Source organism: Aegilops tauschii, chromosome 7, assembly GCF_002575655.3.
Source record: "Aegilops tauschii subsp. strangulata cultivar AL8/78 chromosome 7, Aet v6.0, whole genome shotgun sequence".
Classification (NCBI taxonomy): domain Eukaryota; kingdom Viridiplantae; phylum Streptophyta; class Magnoliopsida; order Poales; family Poaceae; genus Aegilops; species Aegilops tauschii.
The window spans coordinates 144080766-144105600 of NC_053041.3; the positions used below are offsets into that span (position 1 = coordinate 144080766).

Consider the following 24835-nt stretch of genomic DNA (forward strand, 5'->3'; position numbering starts at 1 on the left):
AGCATCTATGATTTCTCTTTATCTAATTTTATGCTCATTGAATTAGTTCATGCACTGTGTAAAAAAGGTTGCTATTTGTGCCTTTATTGGCAACTGGTTAAATATTTAGTTGTTGAACAATTGTATGTCCAGTGCTCCTAATGTATCAACAAAAGTGATGATATTAAGTTGCAAACGGAATTACTACTAGTGTGCAACTACAAAATCTGCTTAAAAATTGTGCAAACCAGCAACTTCCTCCATGGAGCAGAGAAAGAAAAAGAGTACTGACCTAGTCCTTGTCGTATCTCAGCAACTTCCTCCATGGGGCGGTGTTGTGCACGCTGGTGACCCAATCATATGCCAGCTTCTTCCTGATGTTGAGTACTTCCTTGGGTTCGTAGTTGGGCAGTTGGCTATCGTTCCACTCGGTGGCGTTAAGCAGTGCGAACAGCCCACACTCATTACTGCGATGGGCAAAAAAGAAAATTTATCACATAAAATTAAAACCAATAAAGATAATGCACTCTGTGCAACTGCTTATGTTCTACTGTGCAACTGCTTATGTGCTACTGTGCAACTGCTTATGTGCCACTGTGCAACTGCTTATGTGCCAGTGTGCAACTACTTATGTGCCACTCTGCAACTGGCTAGATAATCCATTAGAAACTCATAAAAATGATAAACAGATTGCAGACTAGTTCTGTGTCTTGAAAAACTAAAGATTGCACAAGTAGAAAAATTGTAAAAACTACAAATTGATGGTGAGAAATTGAGAAGAATGCCATTCTTAATGTCTTACTTGCCGAGCTGCTTTGGTACGTCAATGTCAATAATCTGGAAGTGCTCGATGCTGAACTTTGGGTCATGCTTCCTCCATAGCTGGCGTACTGCCCCCGCGATGGTAGAGGCAGTGTTCATCAGCTCAATGTTGTCCAACTTCCTGTTTGAATCAAGAACTTCGAAGCGTCTGTCCCTCAAGTTGACATTGAAGACCCAATAATGCCTCCCTCCCTCCTTATTGGTTACATCAGCGCACTCGAGCACTGGCAGCATGACCTGCAAGCGTGAACGATTTCAGACACAGATACAGGCTGTAGCTAAGAAAAACAGTAAAAGACTTGGTCAAGTTAAAAACAGGTTGCAACAAGTATTTGCCAACTAACAGATGTGTCATGTGCAACTGAACATGTTGTGGGTGCCAACTAAAAGAGATGGATCATGTGGGCACAGCACTCACCAAGTCTTTCTTGTCGAGACGGTTCTTGTAATCAAACTTCTTGTTTATCTCATTCACGTTGTGGATCCCTTGCTGTAAATTCATCTGCAGAGATTATAAAGCATGCCTTAAACTCCTTAGTAAATGAAAGGCCTCCCTCAATTGGTCAACAAAAAAGTGCTACAGAACAAAGATGAGGGTAAAGAAGGTTTTGAAAAAACTTACAGAAAACCTCAGTGGCATAATGACCTTCTTTGACCCTTCTGGTAAGTTATCCATGATGTGTAAGATTCCAGTCTCAATAACAATTTTTGACAGCCATTGAACCGGCTTCATCGAATCAACTAACTCCTTGAAATGTAGAAAGCACCAAACCTGATTATCTCAGGGCTGAATTTTTTTTGAAAGAAATAAAAAGACAAGTTAGCTCGAAGGGTCACAGCAGCAAAAAAAAAAGTGCATGAAATTGAAACAGAACAGTGTGCAACTAAAAGCCCTGCTCTGTGCAACATGCTATGCTTTCTGTGCAACTAAGTGGCTGGTCCTGTGCAACTGAAAAAGATATGTACGTAGGCTGTGGGGAGTTAGTTTACCTGGTAGCTTCATCATTTGCTCCTGGGTGATGCCTGACCCAATACAAGAGGGCAGCGTAAAGCTTGTTCACTGCCTCATTGGAGCTGAACGTCTTCTTCTTGTTGTAGTCAATGAATGGAGACCTTTGAGATGCTGCGGGCCTTATTATCCTCCTCTGTCTTCGTGCAAGAGGTGGTCCCGAAGAACTGCTCGTGCCAACTTCTGGTTCCGCGCATATCGGGGTGTGGCAATTCTCTGGTGATCCAACATCTATAGCTCTTGAGCTATTGCCTTGCCAGCATCAGCATCAGCGCATCCTTCATTCACAGCTGCTGGGTCCAACTCACACTCATCAATGCAAATCACACTGGCTTCCGCTGTTTCTGCTGCTGGAGCAGGTGCTAGAGCATCACCATCTATGCCAAGGTCAAAAGATGGTGCATCGCAGAACCCGTCACCATGATAAGACTTTGATCTTCGTATGGGTTCAAGGACCAGGGCATCTCCTTGCGGCACAAACACGGGTGCATCGTTCACTGACTTGGTTCGCAATAGTGTTGTAGTTGGCGGCCTTGGAGGCTTGCACCTACTTATAATGTTGAACACCTCCTCTTGTGTTAATGGTTGCTGAAAGTCAGCTCTTGGTGATGCAGGCTTGCTTGGCTGCTGTGTGCTAGCTCTTGGGGACGGCACTTTGGTAGTTGGATCACCTCCTTTTGTATTTGGCATTGAAGCATCTCTATGAGTAGGCACCTTGGGGCTTGCAGTTGCAGTGGTGCCTTCCTGAGCAGCTGTGGTGGTTTTGACTGTGACCACGCTGCTAACTGACACATCAGTTGGCACACTGGTATCTGTAGTTGGCATCTTTCCAGTCTGAGTTGGCAGCAACCTAGCAGAACTTGGCACCCCTGCATCAATGGCTGCGGCACGCAGTTCTCTCTCGTCTCTGAACCCCAAACCTTTTGTGGCCTGTTCCCCCTTTGTGCCCCTGGCAAACTTGACAATCTTTTGCTGCTTAGGTGGTTTTGGTGGGACTGTTGAAAGGGGAGTCTTCCCCTTAATCTGTTGAACTCCTGTGATGGTGGTTGGCTCTCTGCTCACTACAGTTGGCATATCAGTTTGAAGCACAACTTCCTTGACCATATTTATTTCAGCATCTGCACTCACCATCTTCTCCTTGGTTTGAGGCAACTGCAGATTCTTCTTCATTGAAACTGCTTTACGCTTCTGGACCACATGAGGGTTTGCCATGGATGCTGCCTTGCTCTTGCTGGAGCTTAGGTCTGGAAGCTGCTTCAAATATTCCTTGTATTTTTTCCTTTGAATGAACCCAGTCAAGACCCTTTCCTGCTTCCTCCATGTCAATTTGATTCTTTTCAGCATCACTTGATAAGAACATGCTCTTGTCAATGGAAAAGTTGATCTTCTCACACATATCTTGGTCGCTAAAATCTGGCACGGGAAAGGTGGTTGGCAAAGCTGGCTTCAAGTTGCAGAGCTTGAACATATCAATGCTGCCCTGAGACTCTGCTTCGTCATTTTTCTTTGACTTCGGCAAATCCTTGTCTTTTCAGCAAGTTTTGTCAATCAACATCTGTAGTGTGCTCCTGCTACTCAATGAATTGCTGCTGCTGGCAGGGGTGGCAGAAGTGCTAGTCCTCTTGGATGTGTTGCCGCCTGTACCACCAGAACCAGGGGCGTTGTCATCATCATCATCGCTGCTGTCGGTGCCTCCATTGGATCCCCCTTTATCATCATCATCATAACCATCCCCGTCTTCTTCATTGTCGTCTTCTTCCCTCTCACTGCCATCAACTGCTGCGCCTTTGTCTTCTCCCCTCTCACTGCCATCAACTGCTGCACCTTTGTCCCCGTCCCCCTCTTTGGCCTCATCTTCTTCTTCCTCCTCCTCTGCCTCACTATCTTCTTCCTTGTCCTCCTCCTCTCATTTGTCCTCTTCTTATTTGTCCTCCTCCTCCTCCTCCTCCTCCTCTTCCTCTGCATCTTCTTCTTTGTCATCCTCCTCCTTGTCCTCCTCCTCTGATTCATCCACATCTGTGTCCTCGTCATCGTCAACATCTATCGCTGCTTCCATTTCCTCATATTCTTCTGACTCCTCAACAAACTCTTCTTCTTCTTGTATAGTTGACCCCCGTCTCTTTCTTTTTGGAGCACGGCGTGACGGCCCGGTTCCCATTGATGGTTGCTGTACGTAAGGATCAATATCCGCTTCCTCGTCATCGATCTTGGCAACTACTTCAATGAAGGTGCCAACCTGTTCAGTTACAGCCTTGCACAGGTCATTGACCACTTTCGCAATCTTTGCCTTTTTCTGCATCAACACAAAAAAAGATTTAGTACTGATTCAGTTAGAAAAAAAAAAGTAAAATGTCTGTAACTGACCATGATGTGGTGAGCAAAAACCGACTAAGACACACTTTCTGGCCAACTAAAAACATGATTCTAGCCAACTACACATGCACTGTGGCACAAACTAAAAACATGCATTCTGCCAACTTGATGTCAATGGTTGCAAATGAACACTTTGACTGTCCAAAGAACATGTGCAACTACAGAAGCTTATATGTGCAACTGAACATACATCCCAGCCAACTGAATCATGTATTCTCGCAACTACAAAAGTTATACATGTGCAACTGAACATACATCCCTGCCAAAAGAAAATGTTGGTAAGTGGTACAAATTTCTGTATGCAAAACACTAACCTGCGGATTGTAGGTTATTGGTAACTTGGATGCCACGAATGCTTCAGCTTGCAAAATTCCACCAAACAGTGGTGTCTGCTCCGTACCTCTATACTCCTCTTTAAGCTGATGTAAAAAAAGAGAAAAGAAAAGAACAAGGTTATCAAAACAGATTTGTGTGTTGAACGAAACCAAACATTATAACCTGTGCAACTACAACAAGATACTGGGGTAGACAATTCGACTATACATATATGCAACTGAACAAAGACACAAAAACAATGCAACCCACATGGCACCTAAAAAAAGTTTCTACCAACTGATGCCACACATTTGTGCAACAAGATTAGTAAAACTGTGCAACTTAAAAAAGATGGTGTGCCAATTTAAAATAAACATGTGTGCAGATGCCAAACTTAAAGCTACAAGTTGTGCAACTACATGCATTGTTGTGCCAACTGATGACAGTTTTTATGCAATTTCCAAAAAATTGACCAGACATCAAAAGAACATAAAAAGAAGACCTTGTTGGAAAAAAACAAAGAGAACTCACTTGTAATTTGCCGAACACACCAGGAGAGATAGTATCCTTCTTGATCACCTTGGCAATTAGAGTACTATCCCATGCATTCGATTGTATCACGCAGTTGCTTACTGGGATGTCATGTACGAGCGCATCAAGGTATAGTATCTGCACCAGAACCAACAAAAGAAAAGCCAAGTTCAGTTATTATTATGAGTATTTCAGCAAACTATAACTGCACAAAAGAACAAGAACAGATGGAAGTGGTCGTTTTCACTAACCATCAAGTGATACAAGTAGCAGCAGACAGTTTGCTTCTCCTGATCCATGTTTCGGAAAGCTTCATTAATGTGTTCTGCTACAAAGAGGCAGATGTTTGTATTCTTGAGCATTTGATGATCTAGCACAAGTCCGTAACACTTTGGGCTGAGCTTCAAGGCCGTGGTTGGTGCTAGAAAAGTGCTGAAGGCAACCGCAAGCCAGGCCATAAAGAATGTGTCATCCGTTCTTCTAGCCATATCCTGAATCATCTTGAGCCATGTAGTGATCTGGAGATGAGAATTTTCAGTTATGTTGAAAGCCTGTCTGAATCTCCTAGTGGCATCCTTGTCAACTAAATATCTGACTTTTTGACCCCTGTTTGGGAGATCAAATACCCTCTAAACACTGTCAGCATCGACACGGATCCTTCCCCTTCCTGGGAAAACCATTTCAGAGGTCTGTGGCTGGTAGGACTGCATCAGGAACTTAGTGAGGTCCGCTGGAAGTGTGTCTGATAAGTTCAATAGCCCCCCGAACAACCTCGAAACTAGCTCTGACTTCTATAGTGGGGTTAGAGAGGCGTTGAAATTTGCAAACCGCGCTGGTGATGCCCTTATCCTGCCCGCTTGTGATGGCGCTCCACATCTTCCCCTGCAGCCACCTCAACTCCTTCACCGCTGGCCTGTTGATGAGAAGATAAAAACATTAAGGAAACATTAAACACAAGAGAAAAAACAAGAATGAAAAAAAACTAGCAATCATCATTTGGATCAGTATTGGAATAAGCTATATATTCATAAAATGGATCATGCCAACTAATATGATGTATTTGTGCAACTAATAAAGCTCATGAGGACAACTGAAGACTGCCAGTGTGCAACCTTAAAAAAAACTAAGAAAATATACGAGACCTGGCAACTACAAAAAGTTCTAGCGGATGTGCAACAATAAGAAATGATATTGCAACAAGATAACAACAACTAAAAAAAGGTTTGCAAGGAACTGTTCAATAGCTCATAAACACACAAAAAACCCACATACCTCAGCATCTGCTGCGGAAGATGCGACAGCTCCTCCAGCAACTGCTGCCTGCACAAAAAATTGACCAGTGATGTCAACTATAAAAGATGCCAACTTGTCAACTACAAGATGCCAACTAATGCCAACTGTATTTAGATCAACATGACTAGAGATGTCAACTACAAGGTTGTTATTGACAAACTAAAAACAAAAATAGTGGTGCGAACTGCTGCATAATTTCATCAGCGTCTAAAAAGCGAGAAACACTTATATTCGAGAATTTACTTACCCTAGAAGATGACTCAGCTCCCTTTCCAAGTGCTGCATGTCTAGTCCGCTTTACAACACGGAACTGATCAGCATCCTAAGAAAAAATAAAAAACATGAGCATGGGAAAAACAAAAAAATGTTATATGACCCAAACAAAACCAAAAAATGGGCTTGTGTCATCAGCATGCCACTTACCTCAACATCCTCTCCCTGCTCAACACTCCGTGCAGGTCGTGGCTGGCGATTAGCAGGACGCTTCGAGTTCCGGCGAAGCGACTGACTTCCAGAACGCTGATTAAGCAACCAAAAGAAAACATGAAAAAAAGGACATTAGCATACATGCATAAGTTGAAAACAATTCAAAAACACAGAAAAAGTGAAAAAATACATCTTCTTCATTGCCATCCGCATCTCCTCCTATTATAACCATTTTTGCCCTGCAGGAGGAAATACAACAAAAGAAAACATAGTTAGAAGATGCGGAAACAAACTAGAGAAATCATAGAAGGTTGCTTTGATATGCAGACATCTACACATAAGCAGGAAACATATTGCAAAAAACCAAAAAACATGTGGACAACCAACTACTACAATGATGCAGCCAACTGGGCAGTAAACCTTGTGCAAACTGGACAGCATATAAGCCAACTAACTATTTTCTGCCTAGTTATTACTTGCCAACTGTGGCAAGTAATAACTAGGCAGAAAATAGTTAACTAAAGGCAACAAGCTCAGTATGATAACTTGTGCAAACTGGAACAAGCAAAAAATGCAAAGCAAAAAATCCAGCAAAACAATTGGGTATACTATATTGAAAAATTAGCAACCATTAGTGCTAATTTGCAAAAATAAGCGTCCCTAGTTGCACACATGAGGGGAAACACATGAAAACAACCACATCCACAACAAAGACTTGCAGATTGAGAATATTAAATTGGAAAATTGGCAAGCATTGGTACTAATTTGCACAATCAAGGGGCCCTAGTTGCACAAAGCAGGAGAAAACACATGAACCACCACAGCCACCACAAGGCTGGTAGATTGGGTAGACTAGATTGAAAAACTGGCAAGCATTGGTGCTAAATTACACAAACAAGAGTCCCTGGTTGCACACAGCAGAGGGGGAAACAGCAAAGCCAACTAAGTAGAGCAACTAGCGCAAGTGTATAACATATGAACAACCAACTAGTAAAAGTGATGCAGCCAACTGAGCAGGCAACTTGTGCAACTGAACACCGTATAGACAACCAACTAGTATAAACAGCGAGCCAACTGACCAAGACAACTGCTGCAACTGCAGAGCATATGGACAGCCAAGTACTATATGGACGCATCCAACTGAGGAGAATTTTGTGCAACTAACCACTTAAATCTTTGAACACCAACTACAAAATCAGCCGATGCATTGCACACAACATTGCGCACATCTAATACAACTTGCAGAATGACTAAGAATCATGAACAGATCTCAAACCCCTAAAATCGCCTAAAATCGCGCAACGGGCGCCGTGGACATGCATCCCTTCTACCTAACGACTACCGCGTACCCTGGCCAACTACACGTTGACCCTGGCCAGCCACCCCGTGCCGTGAACTACGCCTCCTTGTATATCCCGACCACCGTTGGGCGCGTGCTACCAGAGAGGAGAAGGGAACTCAACGTGACCAAAATCGAGGATAAGCAGGGGTAGTTCGCGCCGTTCCCGAACCCTAGAGAGCATTCCCCTCACATTTCGGCACCATCCGCGCTCCGCGAGATAGAGAGAGGGAGGAGAAGCATGTAGAAGTGGAGGGCGAGCATACCTCCGACGGCGAGGAGCACCAGTGATTCCCCCGCGAGGAGAACCACCCGCAGGCCGCCGCCGATCAGAGCACTCCGCCGCGACGCCCCGTTCGGTGGAGAGGATGGCGAGGAGGAAGACGAAGACGGAATGGGGGAGAAAGCACGCTGCGGCGAGGGATTTCAGGCACGGATTTCGAAAACCGCCGCCCACGACCCCCACTACTCCCCTCCTCTACCGCTTACAGGTGGGCCTGCCCACGTCCGGATACGGACAACCGCCCACGACCGCGACGCGCGGCCAATCCAAACAAGGTGGCACCTGGCGGATCTGGGCGCGATCGCTGGCGCGATCGAACGGCCAGGAATCAGCCGCCCGTTTTGTTAGATAGTGGCCGGCCGCTTTTTAGATTTTAGGTAAGTTTTAAGTTGGGGTGGAGCAACTTATGACTTATAAGTTGGGGTGACTTATAAGTTGGGTCTGTTTGATAAAATAAGTCACCTTTTTCATTTTTCAACTTATAAGTTGGTGACTTATTTAGAACCAAACATGCCCTTAGCCGAGAGCAGCACCACGATGGCTACCACTTCACCAGGAGCGACAAAATGGTCGCGGCCGTTCACACATGGTGCACCTGCACCGGCGACCCACCAACCTCCAATCCAAGCGAGTGCAGTCCAAAAGTCCAAAAGAGGATGAACCACGCAAGCACACATGGCTCCCCCTCAGACCATCGACGACACACCATCAAAATGAGCTGTCGTCTTAATTTACATCATCATTTTCTTATTCACCATGAGCTGTTGCCCGTGCCAATTCACGCTAAACTAATCACACATTTCCATTTTCAGCTCATCTCTGCAGACTTAGCGCTTAAGACTCCGAGATGTTTCCAGGACACAGGCCGGCCCCGTGCATCACGCGCCCATACTACACTAATCATACTACTGTAATCCAGGTCAGATAATCAGTGCTACCCCACTAATTACATGGCACCCACCCACCCACCATCGCTTTCCTTAAACCCCTCTTCTCCCCACCCATTTTAATAGCCCCCCTCCACCCCCCCCCCCCCCCCCCCCCTGCAGAAACGCGCAATCCATTCGTTCACTCCCCGCCCGGTCTCGAGATCCCACATCGCACGCACCGCGTCCGATCCCCGGCAGGCGCCCGTTCCCGATGGCGACGCTCAAGGTCCCCTCCAACGACCCGGCCCTCGCCGACGACTGCGACAACCTCCGCAAGGCCTTCCAAGGTACGCTCACTCGCCGCTTTCACCCCCGCGCGCTTCCGCCGTGTGGCGTGGTGCGGCACGATCGTCTGATCTGTCGGGTTTTTTTTCCGTCTGTCTCTCAGGGTGGGGCACGAACGAGGCGCTCATCATCTCCATCCTGGGCCACCGCGACGCCGCGCAGCGCCGCGCCATCCGCAAGCACTACGCCGACACCTACGGCGAGGAGCTGCTCCGGAGCATCACCGACGAGATCTCCGGCGACTTCGAGGTAATCAGTTCACCGGCTCATCAGCACAACCTCCCCTCACGCGAACCCCCGTCCCCTTCCAGATCTCTGGCTGATCGGGCGTTTTGGTCTGCTGCGATGTGATGTGATGTGATCAGAGGGCCGTGATCCTGTGGACGCTGGACCCGGCGGAGCGGGACGCGGTGCTCGCCAACGAGACCGCCAAGAAGTGGCACCCCGGGAACCCCGTGCTGGTCGAGATCGCCTGCGCGCGCGGCTCCAAGCAGCTCTTCGCTGCCAGGCAGGCCTACCATGACCGCTTCAAGCGCTCGCTCGAGGAGGACGTCGCTGCACACGTCACCGGCGACTTCCGCAAGGTACTGTCTTGTCCCGTTCCTATCTTCCTGCACATTCAGTCTTACTAGGTGGCATACTCTGCTATATATACCGGCGCGTCCCTAAATTGACTCGACGTAATTACCCGGTGATAAACAAATTCGTTCGAAGCTGTGCTGTCATTTACAATGGATTTGATCTGCGTGCACTGTGCTAAAATGACAGTAAGGTTTATGGGTCCAAATATTCACTGCTATGAAAGGAAATTACTGTGCTTCCTTTTGTTCATGACACTGATCTTCTCTTCTAGAAAACGATATGAAAGTGCTTCTTCTATTTTGCATGCTGTTGGTGTTAACTCATGAACCATGAAATTTGAAATTTCAAAATGCAGTATCTTATCCCTTTGGGCTACATTCAGATCAAATTCAGTTGCGATGGTGGCTTTTGTTACCTTGTTCCTGGCCATTTTCTGATTTTGGAGGTGGAAATTTGAGCAGATCTAGATAATTTTGGCAAAGCGGGGCCTGAATTTTCTTTATTCTTTTTCAGCTGTTGGTGCCACTTGTAAGCTCACACCGCTATGAGGGACCAGAGGTCAACACAAGGTTGGCTCATTCAGAGGCCAAATTACTGCATGAGAAGATTGAGCATAAGGCTTATGGTGATGATGAGGTCATCAGAATTCTCACCACTAGGAGCAAAGCTCAGCTGCTTGCAACATTCAATAATTACAATGATACATTTGGTCACCCAATCACTAAGGTGCAGAAATATCTTATGCTCTGTTTTTTTCCCTTCTGCTGTTGAAAATCTGACAGGATGTAACCAGCTCATTCTGTTGTAATTGTTGTGCCTTTGCTCTGTTTTGCATTACCAAATGTTCAATAAGTAAGATGCATCTCTGTTTCAGAAAATATGTAATATGCAACATAGCATATTTTACCTCAGTTTCACATGACTAATGATCTTTGGTAATGCTACTCCACTATTTAAATTCTAAAGGGAAGTAATCAACAAGTAGTCTTTACCTGCTCTGCCTGGTAGGGGCCTATGTATTCAAATTGAAGCTTAACTTTATTCTGCCTTTTGTACCCAGCTGGATTTTAGATAAATTTCCATATGCATATTATCTGGATCTGTTGCCTTGGTGTTTTTTTCTTTCAAAAAGATGCATATTGTTAAATTTGAATACATTCCTAGTTATTTTAAGAGTTCATATTACTAAGAATTATTCTGCTATTCTGTATAGTTGAGATTTTTTTGTCGCTGAGATGTATGCGTGGCTCTGAACGCTCCATTTTTCTTGTAAAACCTTTTTAACTGGTTACTTGCAACTTAGAAGGAAGAACTTAATAGTACTCACCTACCTGATTTGTTTTTAGGACATACCAGAATTGTTTATTATTATGAATCTTAAGTTCTTAACTACTCTGCAAACTCAAAATTTTCCTTCTAAAGTCGGTTCGAATCAATTTTTATACATATTTTGTGTTCTCTGCTTTCATCAGTTTTGTTCTCACAGTTCATGATATTTAGCAAAATTCTACATATGAGTTTCGGGACAATCTTGCTTGACAATTCAATTCGTTCTAGATTTGTTAGTTTTGTTCTCACAGTTCATGATATTTAGCAAAATTCTACATACGAGTTTCGGGACAATCTTGCTTGACCAATTCAATTCGTTCTAGATTTGTTTGTATCCATTTAAGGCATTCTTTCTCACAATCCCTGCTTTTTACAGGATCTGAAGGCTGACCCCAAGGATGAGTTCCTCAAGACCCTGCGGGCTGTTATCCGGTGCTTCACCTGCCCTGATAGGTACTTTGAGAAGGTGGCCAGGCTGGCCATTGCAGGGAATGGAACAGATGAGAACTCCCTCACTAGGGTCATCACCACCCGTGCCGAGGTGGACCTGAAGCTGATCAAAGAGGCGTACCAGAAGAGGAACAGTGTTCCCCTGGAGAAGGCCGTCGCAGGCGACACTTCCGGCGACTATGAGAGCATGCTCCTTGCCCTCCTGGGGAAGGAGTAGGCCTTGCCCCTGTATCCACCCCCTGTTGTCCTTCTATATCTCGATCGGAGAATAAAAACCCTGGTATGCAAGGCCGTTGTCACGCTGGTTAGATCTGTTGCACCTTGCATAACAGTGAGAATAAAATAGAGATGTGATTTGCGATGAGTTATGGTGGTACGTTTTGTACTTAGATGTTGTGTGAAATGCAGAGGAGATATTGAAAAGTTGAGTTTTCTGTAAGCCTGAAAATCTAGCTTGTAGTATCTGTAGTGCCTCTGTTATGTGTCTGTTAGAAGGAGGGCGCGAGAGAGCCAGCCAGGGGCCTTTTGCCTACGGCCGGGCAAGAGGGAAGGGATTTTCTTTTTAATTCTTGCTTAATTAGATTGATACGTCTCCTCTCTTTATATAGAGAGGTTTACTTGACTTTCAAGTAAGGCTTACTTGACCCCTAAGCAAGCGACCATTATCTCTAATTAACCCTAAGACTAACTGGTTATACCGCCAGCCCAGGCCCATTAGGCACATTACGTACTCTAACACTACACCCCACCTGGACATGCAGCTTGTCCTCGAGCTGCACCCTAATCAACTTATAACCATAACTCGACGCAACACAAACCTAACACCTAAAAACAAGCCTTTTACATCTCGGCTTGTTTTATTACTCACAACCTAAAATGGACTGGGGCGCTTTATTTTGGACCCCTTAACAAAAAGTGGACACCATCCGCACGTCGGACGTGCACGTGTACAGCCACCTAGATCTCATGGACACCATCTGGACAAAAGAAGTGCATGTGTATGGCCACCTGGAAGTGGTCGCAAGAGCGACCAGCAGAGGCGCCCTCGCGGCGGAATGCAGTGGTGCTACACGGTGCCTTCTCCCCGCCGACGACTGTTGGTCTGCACCGCACAGGGAAGAGTGGAGGGCTTGCGATGGAGAATGACGAGGAGGGGTGCCCCCCAACCGCCGATGTTGCAGACTTTGAGGTCGCTGCCCGCGGGGAAAACAGCATGCCCGCCGCCTGTGGGGGAAACCGCATGCCCAATATCCCCGACGCAACGGACGAGATCGAGGTCCTTTGCGCAGCGAAGGGCAACTTGGAGGAGCGGCAGCTGCAGACCACACATCTCCTGCACACGCCGACGCGCTAGGAGGCCGCGCGCAGCAGCTTGCAGCCTCACCGCCGCCGACACGTGGCGGGTAGCGATCCAAGACGGAAACGGTGACGGCGACGGCGGGAACTTGATCTGCTGGATGGGGACGCCGTGGGACGGCGGCGGCGCTGATGGGAACGAGGTCGTCACAGTCCCGTCGTAGGGCATCCCATACTGGTACGAGATGACCGGCGCCGTGGTCGCGGTCGAGGGCGGTGGCGGCGGGGGTAGCTGCTGTTGGTGTAGCGGCGGAGGAGGCGTGGCTGCTGGGGATGCGGCTGGGGCGCATAGGGCCTGACGAGGAAGGCCCTGATACCCGCCACGGCCTGCCGTAATTCCAGGATTGCGGCTGTCATCTGCTCCGGGGTGAGGACGAGGGCGGACGGCGCCGGGGCAGAGGGTGCAATCGCCCCTGAGGACACCGGCACGCCCAATGCCGGCGCGCCTGCTGTGTGGGGCAGCAGCGCCGATGAAGACGCTGGTGGCGGCGGGTTGGTGTGCGGCGGCGGTGGGTGGGAAGAACTCGGTGGAGGGCTGGACATGATCGAACCCGGGAAATCTGATACCAGATCGTTATGTGTCTGCTAGAAGAAGGGCGCAAAAGGGTCGGCTGGGGGACATTTTGCCCACGGGCGGGGGAAGGGATTTTCTTCTTAATTCTTACTTGGTTAAATTGATATATCTCCTCTCTTTATATAGAAAGATTTCATTGACTCGCAAGCAATGCTTACTTGACCACTAAATAAGCGATCCTTATTTTTAATTAACCCTAAAATTAACGGGCTATACCGGCAGCCTAGGTCTATTAGGCACGTTACGTACTCTAACAGCCTCCGTTACCGATTGCCCCTGCAGTAGGATTGAATTGAATCGGGTAATAGCCGCTGCGAGTCTTCCGATTCCGTCGCGTCTTGGTTGCCGGGTGCCGATGCCGACTCGAAATCGATCACGACTTGGATTCTTCACCCCGCAGCTCCCTCACCTCTACTATAAAAGTCAATCTCCCACCAGCAGAGAGATCACCTATTCTACACCGCTTCATAATCAACTGAGCCATCGACCACAGATTAGATTTTTGTAGCTGCTCGCGATGGCCGGCTGGTTGGACGAGGGGTCCTCCTCCTCCTCCTCCTCCATCTCCTCCTCGTCGTCGTCTAAGCGGCGGCGGCGGGATTGTGACTGCGACTGCGCTGAGAGTAGGAGGCCGCGGCGGAAGCAGCACCTCTATCTGGCGCTGGACGACTGGGACGGCGGGTACAGCATCCACAAGCTCGACGCCGACGACATCTTGGACGACGATTTTGGAGGAGTGCGCAAGCTTCCCGAGCCCGCCGCCATCCGGATCAGGTGGCCGGTGCGCGGTCCCATGCACTTCGCCGCTCTGGGCACCGACATCTTCTTCGCCGCCGGCCCGCGTTTCCACGGTGACGACGCCCCACCCGCAACCTTCGTCTACGAAACGCAGGCCGCCGCCCTCGCCGTGGGCCCGCCCCTTCCGACCGGGCTCTATAGCCTGGGGGCCGCCATGGCCGCCGGTCGGAAGCTCTACGCCCTAACAAGCCCCTACCATCCCGAGGCGCCCTGCCTGCAGGCCCTGTCGTGGGACCTCGCCGCCAGAGGAGACCGGGCGGACTGGTTCTGGAACGCCGCACCGTCGTCATCGCCGCCGCCGCCGTGCTGCGGGATGGACGTCGTCGCCCACGCGCTGCACCCGGACGGGCGGACCCTCTTCGTGTCCACCGACTCCGCCACCCACTCCCTCGACACCAGCGACGGCGCGTGGAGGGAGCTCGGGGACTGGGTGCTGCCCTTCAAGGGCCAGGCCTACTTCGACGCCGGCCTGGACGCGTGGGTCGGGATCCACCGCAAGGGGGACGGGCACGTCTGCTGCTGCCCCGTCGCCTCCCGCAGCGCCGCCGCCGGACGGCCGCCGGAGTGCAGGGTGTTGAAGGGGAAGCTGTTCCTCCGTAACGGCGAGAAGACGTACCAGAACGGCGGCCGGCACCTCAAGGCCACCCTCACCTGCATGGGCCGCGGCAGGTTCTGCCTCGTCGAGAACGTCCTGCGCGTCGCAAGGATGGTTGGGGACAGCGTGCTCCGTGTCACCTTGTTTAGCCGCAAGTATGATCACATGGGAGAGCTCCGGACCAAGGTTCGCCCCCGCATTAGGTCCTATGCAGTGTCCAAGAATAACCACATGTTTTCTCATGCAGCATTTTGAATGTAACTAGCATAAATGCCCGTGTGTTGCAACGGGAGAAATTTTAACTTCCCTAGCATAGACTAATATATAGACCATTATTTAATTTATGATCTACGATAATTATTTCCAATATGAAAAAGAATTATGCTTTCAATCATACCATCTTTGCAAAATGATCATAGTTCAGTTTGCGGCTTCATAGTTTCATTCTCGCCTCCATGCCACAACCAAATGAGAAGAAAGAAAAAAAATGTTTCGGAATAGGCCCATCTTGGCCGACGTAGGGGAGAAATAGAAACGTATTATTTTTCACTGCTCCACAATTGAATCGAAGAAAGAAAAAAAGTGTGAAGCAGCCTAGCTCGGCCCACGCGTCGGAGAAACATAAGAGGTGTGTCGTACATTGGTAGATAGATTATAGCCGAAACTATAATTGGACGGAAGAATCCTTTCTTCCTTTAATATTAATATATAATAATTAGTATATATAAAAAAGAGATTAGGGCAACAAAGTGACACAAATTTTACATCGGAGCAAAATTTCGATGACCTCATCGAGGCGATGACGGAGTTTGCAACATCAGGTTCATGACCATGGATTGCACGGATCATATTGCGTGCAGCCAACAACAATAATTAAACCATCAACAAAATCTAGAAGGTTGACGGCATCTCGATGAATATTGTTGTGAGTTGGAAAATTTCTTACAATGCAAGATGATTATTTTTTGAATGGATGAACAGTTTATATAACTTTTGAACATTTTTTCAGTAGGCACATATTTTTGGAATGGGTGAACATTTTTTGAAATTAATGAACATTTTTTGTTTGACAAACATTATTTTTTAATGCATGAAGATTTTGAATCAACAAACATTTTTTGAATCGATGAACTTTTTATGAAATTAACAATCATTTTTTTATTGTTGTGAACATTGTTTTAAAAATTAATGAACATTTTTTGAATTCAATTTTTTTGTTAAATTCATAAACATTTTACTACTACTGAAACATTTTTCAAAATTCACTTTCCTTTTGAAATTTGGAACTTTGGAACTTTCTGAAATCCCAAATTATTTTAAATAATAAAAACAGAAAAACAAGATAGGGAAAAGGGAAGTTCCTCACCACTGATGGACCGGCCCAATAGGGCGCTCTTGAGAGGAGCATATATATAAGGCAAAATTCCTCTATTTTTTCAAGAAACACTATGTATAGATGAGCTGGTTGTTCCATTGCGGCTGCACATTAGAGCATCTCCAGCCGTTGGCCCCCCAGGAGGAGCTAAAAATCGCCCCCTGGGGGCGCATCGGCGAAAACCACGTGCAGGGGGCGTGATGCCCCCAGTCGTGGCGCCCACACATTTTTTTTGAAAACCACAAACTAGGCACAAATTCAACCAAACTTCGCAAACTAGGCGCAAATTCAACCAAACTTCGGCGAGTTCATACATATTTAAAATATTTTACAAAAAAGAAAAAAAAGCTACTAGGCCCGCCCTCGCCCTCGCCCTCGCCGCCCGCCGCCCATGAAGCTCTACATGCTGAGGAGCCTGTAGAACTTCGTGTAGTCGCCATCGTCGTCGTCGTCGCCTCCTCCGCGGCCGCCGTCCCTGCTGCACCCCTCCCCAGGTTGGCGCGACGGGTTGGACGGTTCGGGGGCGTCCCCTGAAGGAAATATGCCCTAGAGGCAATAATAAAGTTATTATTTATTTCCTTATATCATGATAAATGTTTATTATTCATGCTACAATTGTATTAACCGAAAACATAATACATGTGTGAATACATAGACAAACAGAGTGTCACTAGTATGCCTCTACTTGACTAGCTCGTTAATTAAAGATGGTCATTATGTTTCCTAACCATAGACATGAGTTGTGATTTGATTAACGGGATCACATCATTAGGAGAATGATGTGATTGACTTGACCCATTATGTTAGCTTAGCACTTGATCGTTTAGTATGTTGCTATTGCTTTCTTCATGACTTATACATGTTCCTATGACTATGAGATTATGCAACTCCCATTTACCGGAGGAACACTTTGTGTGCTACCAAACGTCACAACGTAACTGGGTGATTATAAAGGTGCTCTATAGGTGTCTCCGAAGGTACTTGTTGGATTGGCGTATTTCGAGATTAGGATTTGTCACTCTGATTGTCGGAGAGGTATCTCTGGGCCCACTCAGTAATGCACATCACTATAAGCCTTGCAAGCATTGTAACTAATGAGTTAGTTGCGGGATGATGTATTACGGAACGAGTAAAGAGACTTGCCGGTAACGAGATTGAACTAGGTATTGAGATACCGACGATCGAATCTCGGGCAAGTAACATACCGATGACAAAGGGAACAACGTATGTTGTTATGCGGTTTGACCGATAAAGATCTTCGTAGAATATGTGGGAGCCACTATGAGCATCCAGGTTCCGCTATTGGTTATTGACCGGAGACGTGTCTCGGTTATGTCTACATTGTTCTCGAACCCGTAGGGTCCGCACGCTTAAAGTTTGATGACGATTATATTATGAGTTTATGTGTTTTGATGTACCGAAGGTAGTTCAGAGTCCCGGATGAGATTGGGGACATGACGAGGAGTCTCAAAATGGTCGAGACGTAAAGATCGATATATTGGACGACTATATTCGGACATCGGAAAGGTTCCGAGTGATTCGGGTATTTTTCGGAGTACCGGAGAGTTACGGGAATTCGCCGAGGAGTATATGGGCCTTATTGGGCTTTAGGGGAAAGAGAGAGGAGAGGCTGCGCGCCCCCCAAGGCCTAGTCCGAATTGGACTAGGGGGAGGGGCTGCGCCCCCTCCTTCCTTCTCTTCTCTCTCCCCTTTTCTTGACTCCTACTCCTACTACTTGGAAGGGGGGGAATGCTACTCCCGGTGGGAGTAGGACTCCTCCTAGGGCGCGACATAGAGAGGGCCGGCCCTCCCCCTCCTCCACTCCTTTATATATGGGGAGGGGGGCACCCCTTGGAGACACAACAATTGATCATTGATCTCTTACACGTGTGCGGTGCCCCCCTCCACCAGAATCCACCTCGATAATATCATAGCGGTGCTTAGGCGAAGCCCTGCGTCGGTAGAACATCATCATCGTCACCACGCCATCGTGCTGACGAAACTCTCCCTCAAAGCTCGGCTGGATCGGAGTTCGAGGGACGTCATCGAGTTGAACGTGTGCTGAACTCGGAGGTGTCGTGCGTTCGGTACTTGATCGGTCGGATCGTGAAGACGTACGACTACATCAACCGCGTTGTGCTAACGCTTCCGCTTTCGGTCTACGAGGGTACGTGGACAACACTCTCCCCTCTCGTTGCTATGCATCACCATGATCCTGTGTGTGCGCAGGATTTTTTTTTTGAAATTACTACGTTCCCCAACAGTGGCATCCGAGCCAGGTTTTATGCGTAGATGTTATATGCATGAGTAGAACACAAGTGAGTTGTGGGCGATACAAGTCATACTGCTTACCAGCATGTCACACTTTGGTTCGGCGGTATTGTTGGATGAAGCGGCCCGGACCGACATTACGCGTACGCTTACGCGAGACTGGTTTTACCGCCGTGCTTTGCACACAGGTGACTAGCGGGTGTCAGTTTCTCCAACTTTAGTTGAACTGAGTGTGGCTACGCCCGGTCCTTGAGAAGGTTAAAACAGCACTAACTTGACGAACTATCATTGTGGTTTTGATGCGTAGGTAAGAACGGTTCTTGCTCAGCCCGTAGCAGCCACGTAAAACCTGCAACAACAAAGTAGAGGACGTCTAATTTGTTTTTGTAGGGCATGTTGTGATGTGATATGGTCAAGACGTGATGAGATATAAGTTGTTGTATGAGATGATCATGTTTTGTTGAAGTTATCGACAACTCGCAAAAGTTTTATGGTTGTCTCTTTATTGCATAAGATGCAAGCGCCAAATAATTGCTTTACTTTATCGCTATGCAATAGCAATAGTTGCAAGAGCAATAGTTGGCGAGACGACCATGTGACGACACATTGATATAGATCAAGATGATGGAGATCATGGTGTCATGCCGGTGACGATGGAGATCATGACGATGCTTTGGAGATGGAGATCAAAGGCACAAGATGATGATGGCCATATCATGTCACATATTATGATTGCATGTGATGTTTATCTTTTATACATCTTATTTTGCTTAGTTCGGCGGTACCTTTATAAGATGATCTCTCACTAAATTTCAAGGTATAAGTGTTCTCCCCGAGTATGCACCGTTGCGAAAGTTCTTCGTGCTGAGACACCACGTGATGATCGGGTGTGATAGGCTCTACGTTCAAATACAACGCGTGCAAAACAGTTGCACACGCGGAATACTCAGGTTAAACTTCACGAGCCTAGCATATAACAGATATGGCCTCGGAACACTGAGACCGAAAGGTCGAGCGTGAATCATATAGTAGATATGATCAACATAAATGATGTTCACCATTGAAACTACTCCATCTCACGTGATGATCGGACATGGTTTAGTTGATATGGATCACGTGATCACTTAGATGATTAGAGGGATGTCTATCTAAGTGGGATTTCTTAAGTAATATGATTAATTGAACTTTAATTTATCATGAACTTAGTCGTGGTAGTATTAGCATATCTATGTTGTAGATCAATAGCTCGCGATGTTGCTCCCCGTTTAATCTTTATATGTTCCTAGAGAAAACTAAGTTGAAAGATGTTAGTAGCAATGATGCGGATTGGATCCGTGATCTGAGGTTTATCCTCATTGCTGCACGGAAGAATTATGTCCTTGATGCACCGCTAGGTGACAGACCTATTGCAGGAGCAGATGCAGACGTTATGAACGTTTGGCTAGCTCAATATGATGACTACTTGATAGTTTAGTGCACCATGCTTAACGGCTTAGAATCGGGACTTCAAAGATGTTTTGAACATCATGGACCATATGAGATGTTCCAGGAGTTGAAGTTAATATTTCAAGCAAATACCCGAGTTGAGAGATATGAAGTCTCCAACAAGTTTATAGCTAAAAGATGGAGGAGAATAGCTCAAGCAGTGAGCATGTGCTCAGATTGTCTGGGTACTACAATCGCTTGAATCAAGTGAGAGTTAATCTTCCAGATAAGATAGTGATTGACAGAATTCTCTAGTCACCATCACCAAGTTAGTAGAACTTCGTGATGAACTATAGTATGCAAGGGATAACGTAAACGATTCCCGAGCTTTTCATGATGATGAAATCAGAAATCAAGAAAGAGCATCAAGTGTTGATGATTAACAAGACCACTAGTTTCAAGAAAAGGTCAAAGGGAAAGAAAGGGAACTTCATGTAGAACGGCAAGCAAGTTGCTGCTCAAGTGAAGAAGCCCAAGTTTGAACCTAAGCCTGAGACTGAGTGCTTCTACTGCAGAAGGACTAGTCACTGGAAGCAGAACTACCCCAAATAATTGGCGGATAAGAATGATGGCAAAGTGAACAAAAGTATATTTGATATATATGTTATTGATGTGTACTTTACTAGTGTTTATAGCAACCCCTCAGTATTTGATACTGGTTTAGTTGCTAAGAGTAGTAACTTAAAACAGGAGTTGCAAAATGAACAGAGACTAGTTAAGGATGAAGTGACGATGTGTGTTGGAAGTAGTTCCAAGATTGATGTGATCATCATCGCACAATCCATATAACTTTCGGGATTAGTGTTGAACCTAAATAAATGTTATTTGGTGTTTGCGTTAAGCATGAATATGATTTGATCATGTTTATTGCAAAACAGTTATTCATTTAAGTCAGAGAATAATTGTTATTCTGTTTACATGAATAAAACCTTATATGGTTACACACCCAATGAAAATGGTTCGTTGGATCTCGATCTTAGTGATGCACATATTCATAACATTGAAGTCAAAATATGCAAAGTTAATAATGATAGTGCAACTTATTTGTGGCACTGCCGTTTAGGTCATATTGGTGTAAAGCGCATGAAGAAACTCCATGCTGATGGGCTTTTGGAATCACTTGATTATGAATCACTTGATGCTTGCGAACCATGCCTCTTGGGCAAGATGACTAAAACGCCGTTCTCCGGAACAATGGAGCGAGCAACAGACTTGTTGGAAATAATACATACTGATGTATGCAGTCCGATGAGTGTTGAGGCTCACGGCAGGTATCGTTATTTTCTGACCTTCACAGATGATTTGAGCAGGTATGGGTATATCTACTTGATGAAACATAAGTCTGAAACATTTGAAAAAGTTCAAAGAATTTCAGAGTGAAGTGGAAAATCATCGTAACAAGAAAAATAATGTTTCCATGATCTGATGGCAAAGACGAATATTTGAGTTACGAGTTTGATTTTCAATTAAAACAATGTGAAATAGTTACACAAACTCATGCCACCTGGAACACCACACCGTAATGGTGTGTCCGAACATCGTAACCGTACTTTATTTGATATGGTGCGATTTATGATGTCTCTTACCGATTTAACACTATCATTTTGGGGTTATGCATTAGAGACAGCTGCATTCACGTTAAATTGGGCACCATCTAAATCCGTTGAGATGACACCGGATGAACTGTGGTTTAGCAAGAAACCAAAGTTGTCATTTCTTAAAGTTTGGGGTTGTGATGCTTATATGAAAAAGTTTCATCCTGATAAGCTCAAACCCAAATCGGAGAATTGTGTCTTCATAGGATACCCAAAAGAGACTGTTGGGTACACCTTCTATCACAGATCCGAAGGCAAGACTTTTGTTGCTAAATTTGGAATCTTTCTAGAGAAGGAGTTTCTCTCGAAAGAAGTGAGTGGGAGGAAAGTAGAACTTGATGAGGTAACTGTACCTGCTCCCTTATTGGAAAGTAGTTCATCACAGAAAACGGTTCCTGTGACACCTACACCAATTAGTGAGGAAGTTAATGATTATGATCATGGAAATTCAGATCAAGTTGTTACTGAACCTCATAGGTCAACCAGAGTAAGATCCGCACCAGAGTGGTATGGTAATCCTGTTCTGGAGGTTATGTTACTAGACCATGACGAACCTACGAACTATGAAGAAGCCATGGTGAGCCCAGATTCCGCAAAATGGCTTTAGGCCATGAAATCTGAGATGGGATCCATGTATGAGAACAAAGTGTGGACTTTGGTTGACTTGCCCGATGATCGACAAGCCATTGAGAATAAATGGATCTTCAAGAGGAAGACGGATGCTGATAATAGTGTTACTATCTACAAAGCTAGAATTGTCGCAAAAGGTTTTCGACAAGTTCAAGGTGTTGACTACGATGAAAGTTTCTCACTCGTATCTATGCTTAAGTCTGTCCGAATCATGTTAGCAATTGCCGCATTTTATGAAACCTGGCAAATGGATAAACAAAACTGCATTCCTTAATGGATTTATTAAAGAAGAGTTGTATATGATGCAACCAGAAGGTTTTGTCAATCCTAAAGGTGCTAACAAAATATGCAAGCTCCAGCGATCCATCTATGGACTGATGCAAGCATCTCGGAGTCGGAATATACGCTTTGATAAGTTGATCAAAGGATATAGTTTTATACAGACTTGCGGTGAAGCCTGTATTTACAAGAAAGTGAGTGGGAGCACTACAGCATTTCTGATAAGTATATGTGAATGACATATTGTTGATCGGAAATAATGTAGAATTATTCTGCAAAGCATAAAGGAGTGTTTGAAAGGAGTTTTTCAAAGAAAGACCTCGGTGAAGCTGCTTACATATTGAGCATCAAGATCTATAGAGATAGATCAAGACGCTTGATAAGTTTTAAAATGAGTACATACCTTGACAAGATTTTGAAGTAGTTCAAAATGGAACAGTCAAAGAAAGAGTTCTTGCCTGTGTTACAAGGTGTGAAATTGAGTAAGACTCAAAGCCCGACCACGGCAGAAGATAGAAAGAGAATGAAAGTCATTCCCTATGCCTTGGCCATAGGTTTTATAAAGTATGTCATGCTGTGTACCAGATCTATTGTATACCCTAGACTGATTTTAGCAAGGGAGTACAATAGTGATCTAGGAGTAGATCACTGGACAGCGGTCAAAGTTATCCTTAGTGGAATAAGGATATGTTTCTCGATTATGGAGGTGACAAAAAGGTTCGTCGTAAAAGGTTACGTCGATGCAAATTTTGACACTGATCTAGATGACTCTAAGTCTCAATCTGGATACATATTGAAAGTGGGAGCAATTAGCTGGAGTAGCTCCGTGCAGAGCATTGTTGACATAGAAATTTGCAAAATACATACGGATCTAAATGTGGCAGACCCGCTGACTAAACTTCTCTCACAAGCAAAACATGATCACACCTTAGTACTCTTTGGGTGTTAATCACATAGAGATGTGAACTAGATTATTGACTCTAGCAAACCCTTTGGGTGTTGGTCACATGACGATGTGAACTATGGGTGTTAATCACATGGTGATGTGAACTATTGCTATTAAATCACATGGTGGTGTGAACTAGATTATTGACTCTAGTGGAAGTGGGAGACTGAAGAAAATATGCCCTAGAGGCAATAAAAAAGTTATTATTTATTTCCTTATATCATGATAAATGTTTATTATTCATGCTAGAATTGTATTAACCGGAAACATAATACATCTGTGAATACATAGACAAACAAAGTGTCACTAGTATGCCTCTACTTGACTAGCTCGTTAATTAAAGATGGCCATTATGTTTCCTAACCATAGACATGAGTTGTCATTTGATTAACGGGATCACATCATTAGGAGAATGATGTGATTGACTTGACCCATTCCGTTAGCTTAGCACTTGATCGTTTAGTATGTTGCTATTGCTTTCTTCATGACTTATACATGTTCCTATGACTATGAGATTATGCAACTCCCGTTTACCGGAGGAACACTTTTATATGATACCAAACATCACAACGTAACTGGGTGATTATAAAGGTGCTCTACAGGTGTCTCCGAAGGTCCTTGTTGGGTTGGCGTATTTCGAGATTAGGATTTGTCACTCCGATTGTCGGAGAGGTATCTCTGGGCCCACTCCGTAATGCACATCAGTATAAGCCTTGCAAGCATTATAACTAATGAGTTAGTTGCGGGATGATGTATTATGGAACGAGTAAAGAAACTTGCCGGTAACGAGATTGAACTAGGTATTGAGATACCGACGATCGAATCTCGGGCAAGTAACATACCGATGACAAAGGGAACAACGTATGTTGTTATGCGGTTTGACCGATAAAGATAAATATGTGGGAGCCAATATGAGCATCCAGGTTCCGCTATTGCTTATTGACCGGAGACGTGTCTCGGTCATGTCTACATTGTTCTCGAACCCG

General features: G+C 45.5%; 1 protein-coding gene and 1 pseudogene across 1 annotated transcript; both read left to right on the forward strand.

Annotated features, from left to right (window-relative positions):
- The first annotated feature begins 9407 nt into the window (after positions 1-9407).
- LOC109745812 (annexin Gh1) lies at positions 9408-12393 on the forward strand. Its single transcript, XM_020304922.3, has 5 exons — positions 9408-9586; positions 9688-9833; positions 9950-10168; positions 10680-10892; positions 11872-12393. The coding sequence occupies exons 1-5, from the start codon at positions 9511-9513 to the stop codon at positions 12160-12162; spliced, it is 945 nt and encodes a 314-aa protein (XP_020160511.1). The 5' UTR covers positions 9408-9510; the 3' UTR covers positions 12163-12393.
- A 1093-nt stretch (positions 12394-13486) lies between these two features.
- LOC109745745 (uncharacterized) lies at positions 13487-15891 on the forward strand (annotated as a pseudogene).
- Positions 15892-24835: the final 8944 nt, after the last annotated feature.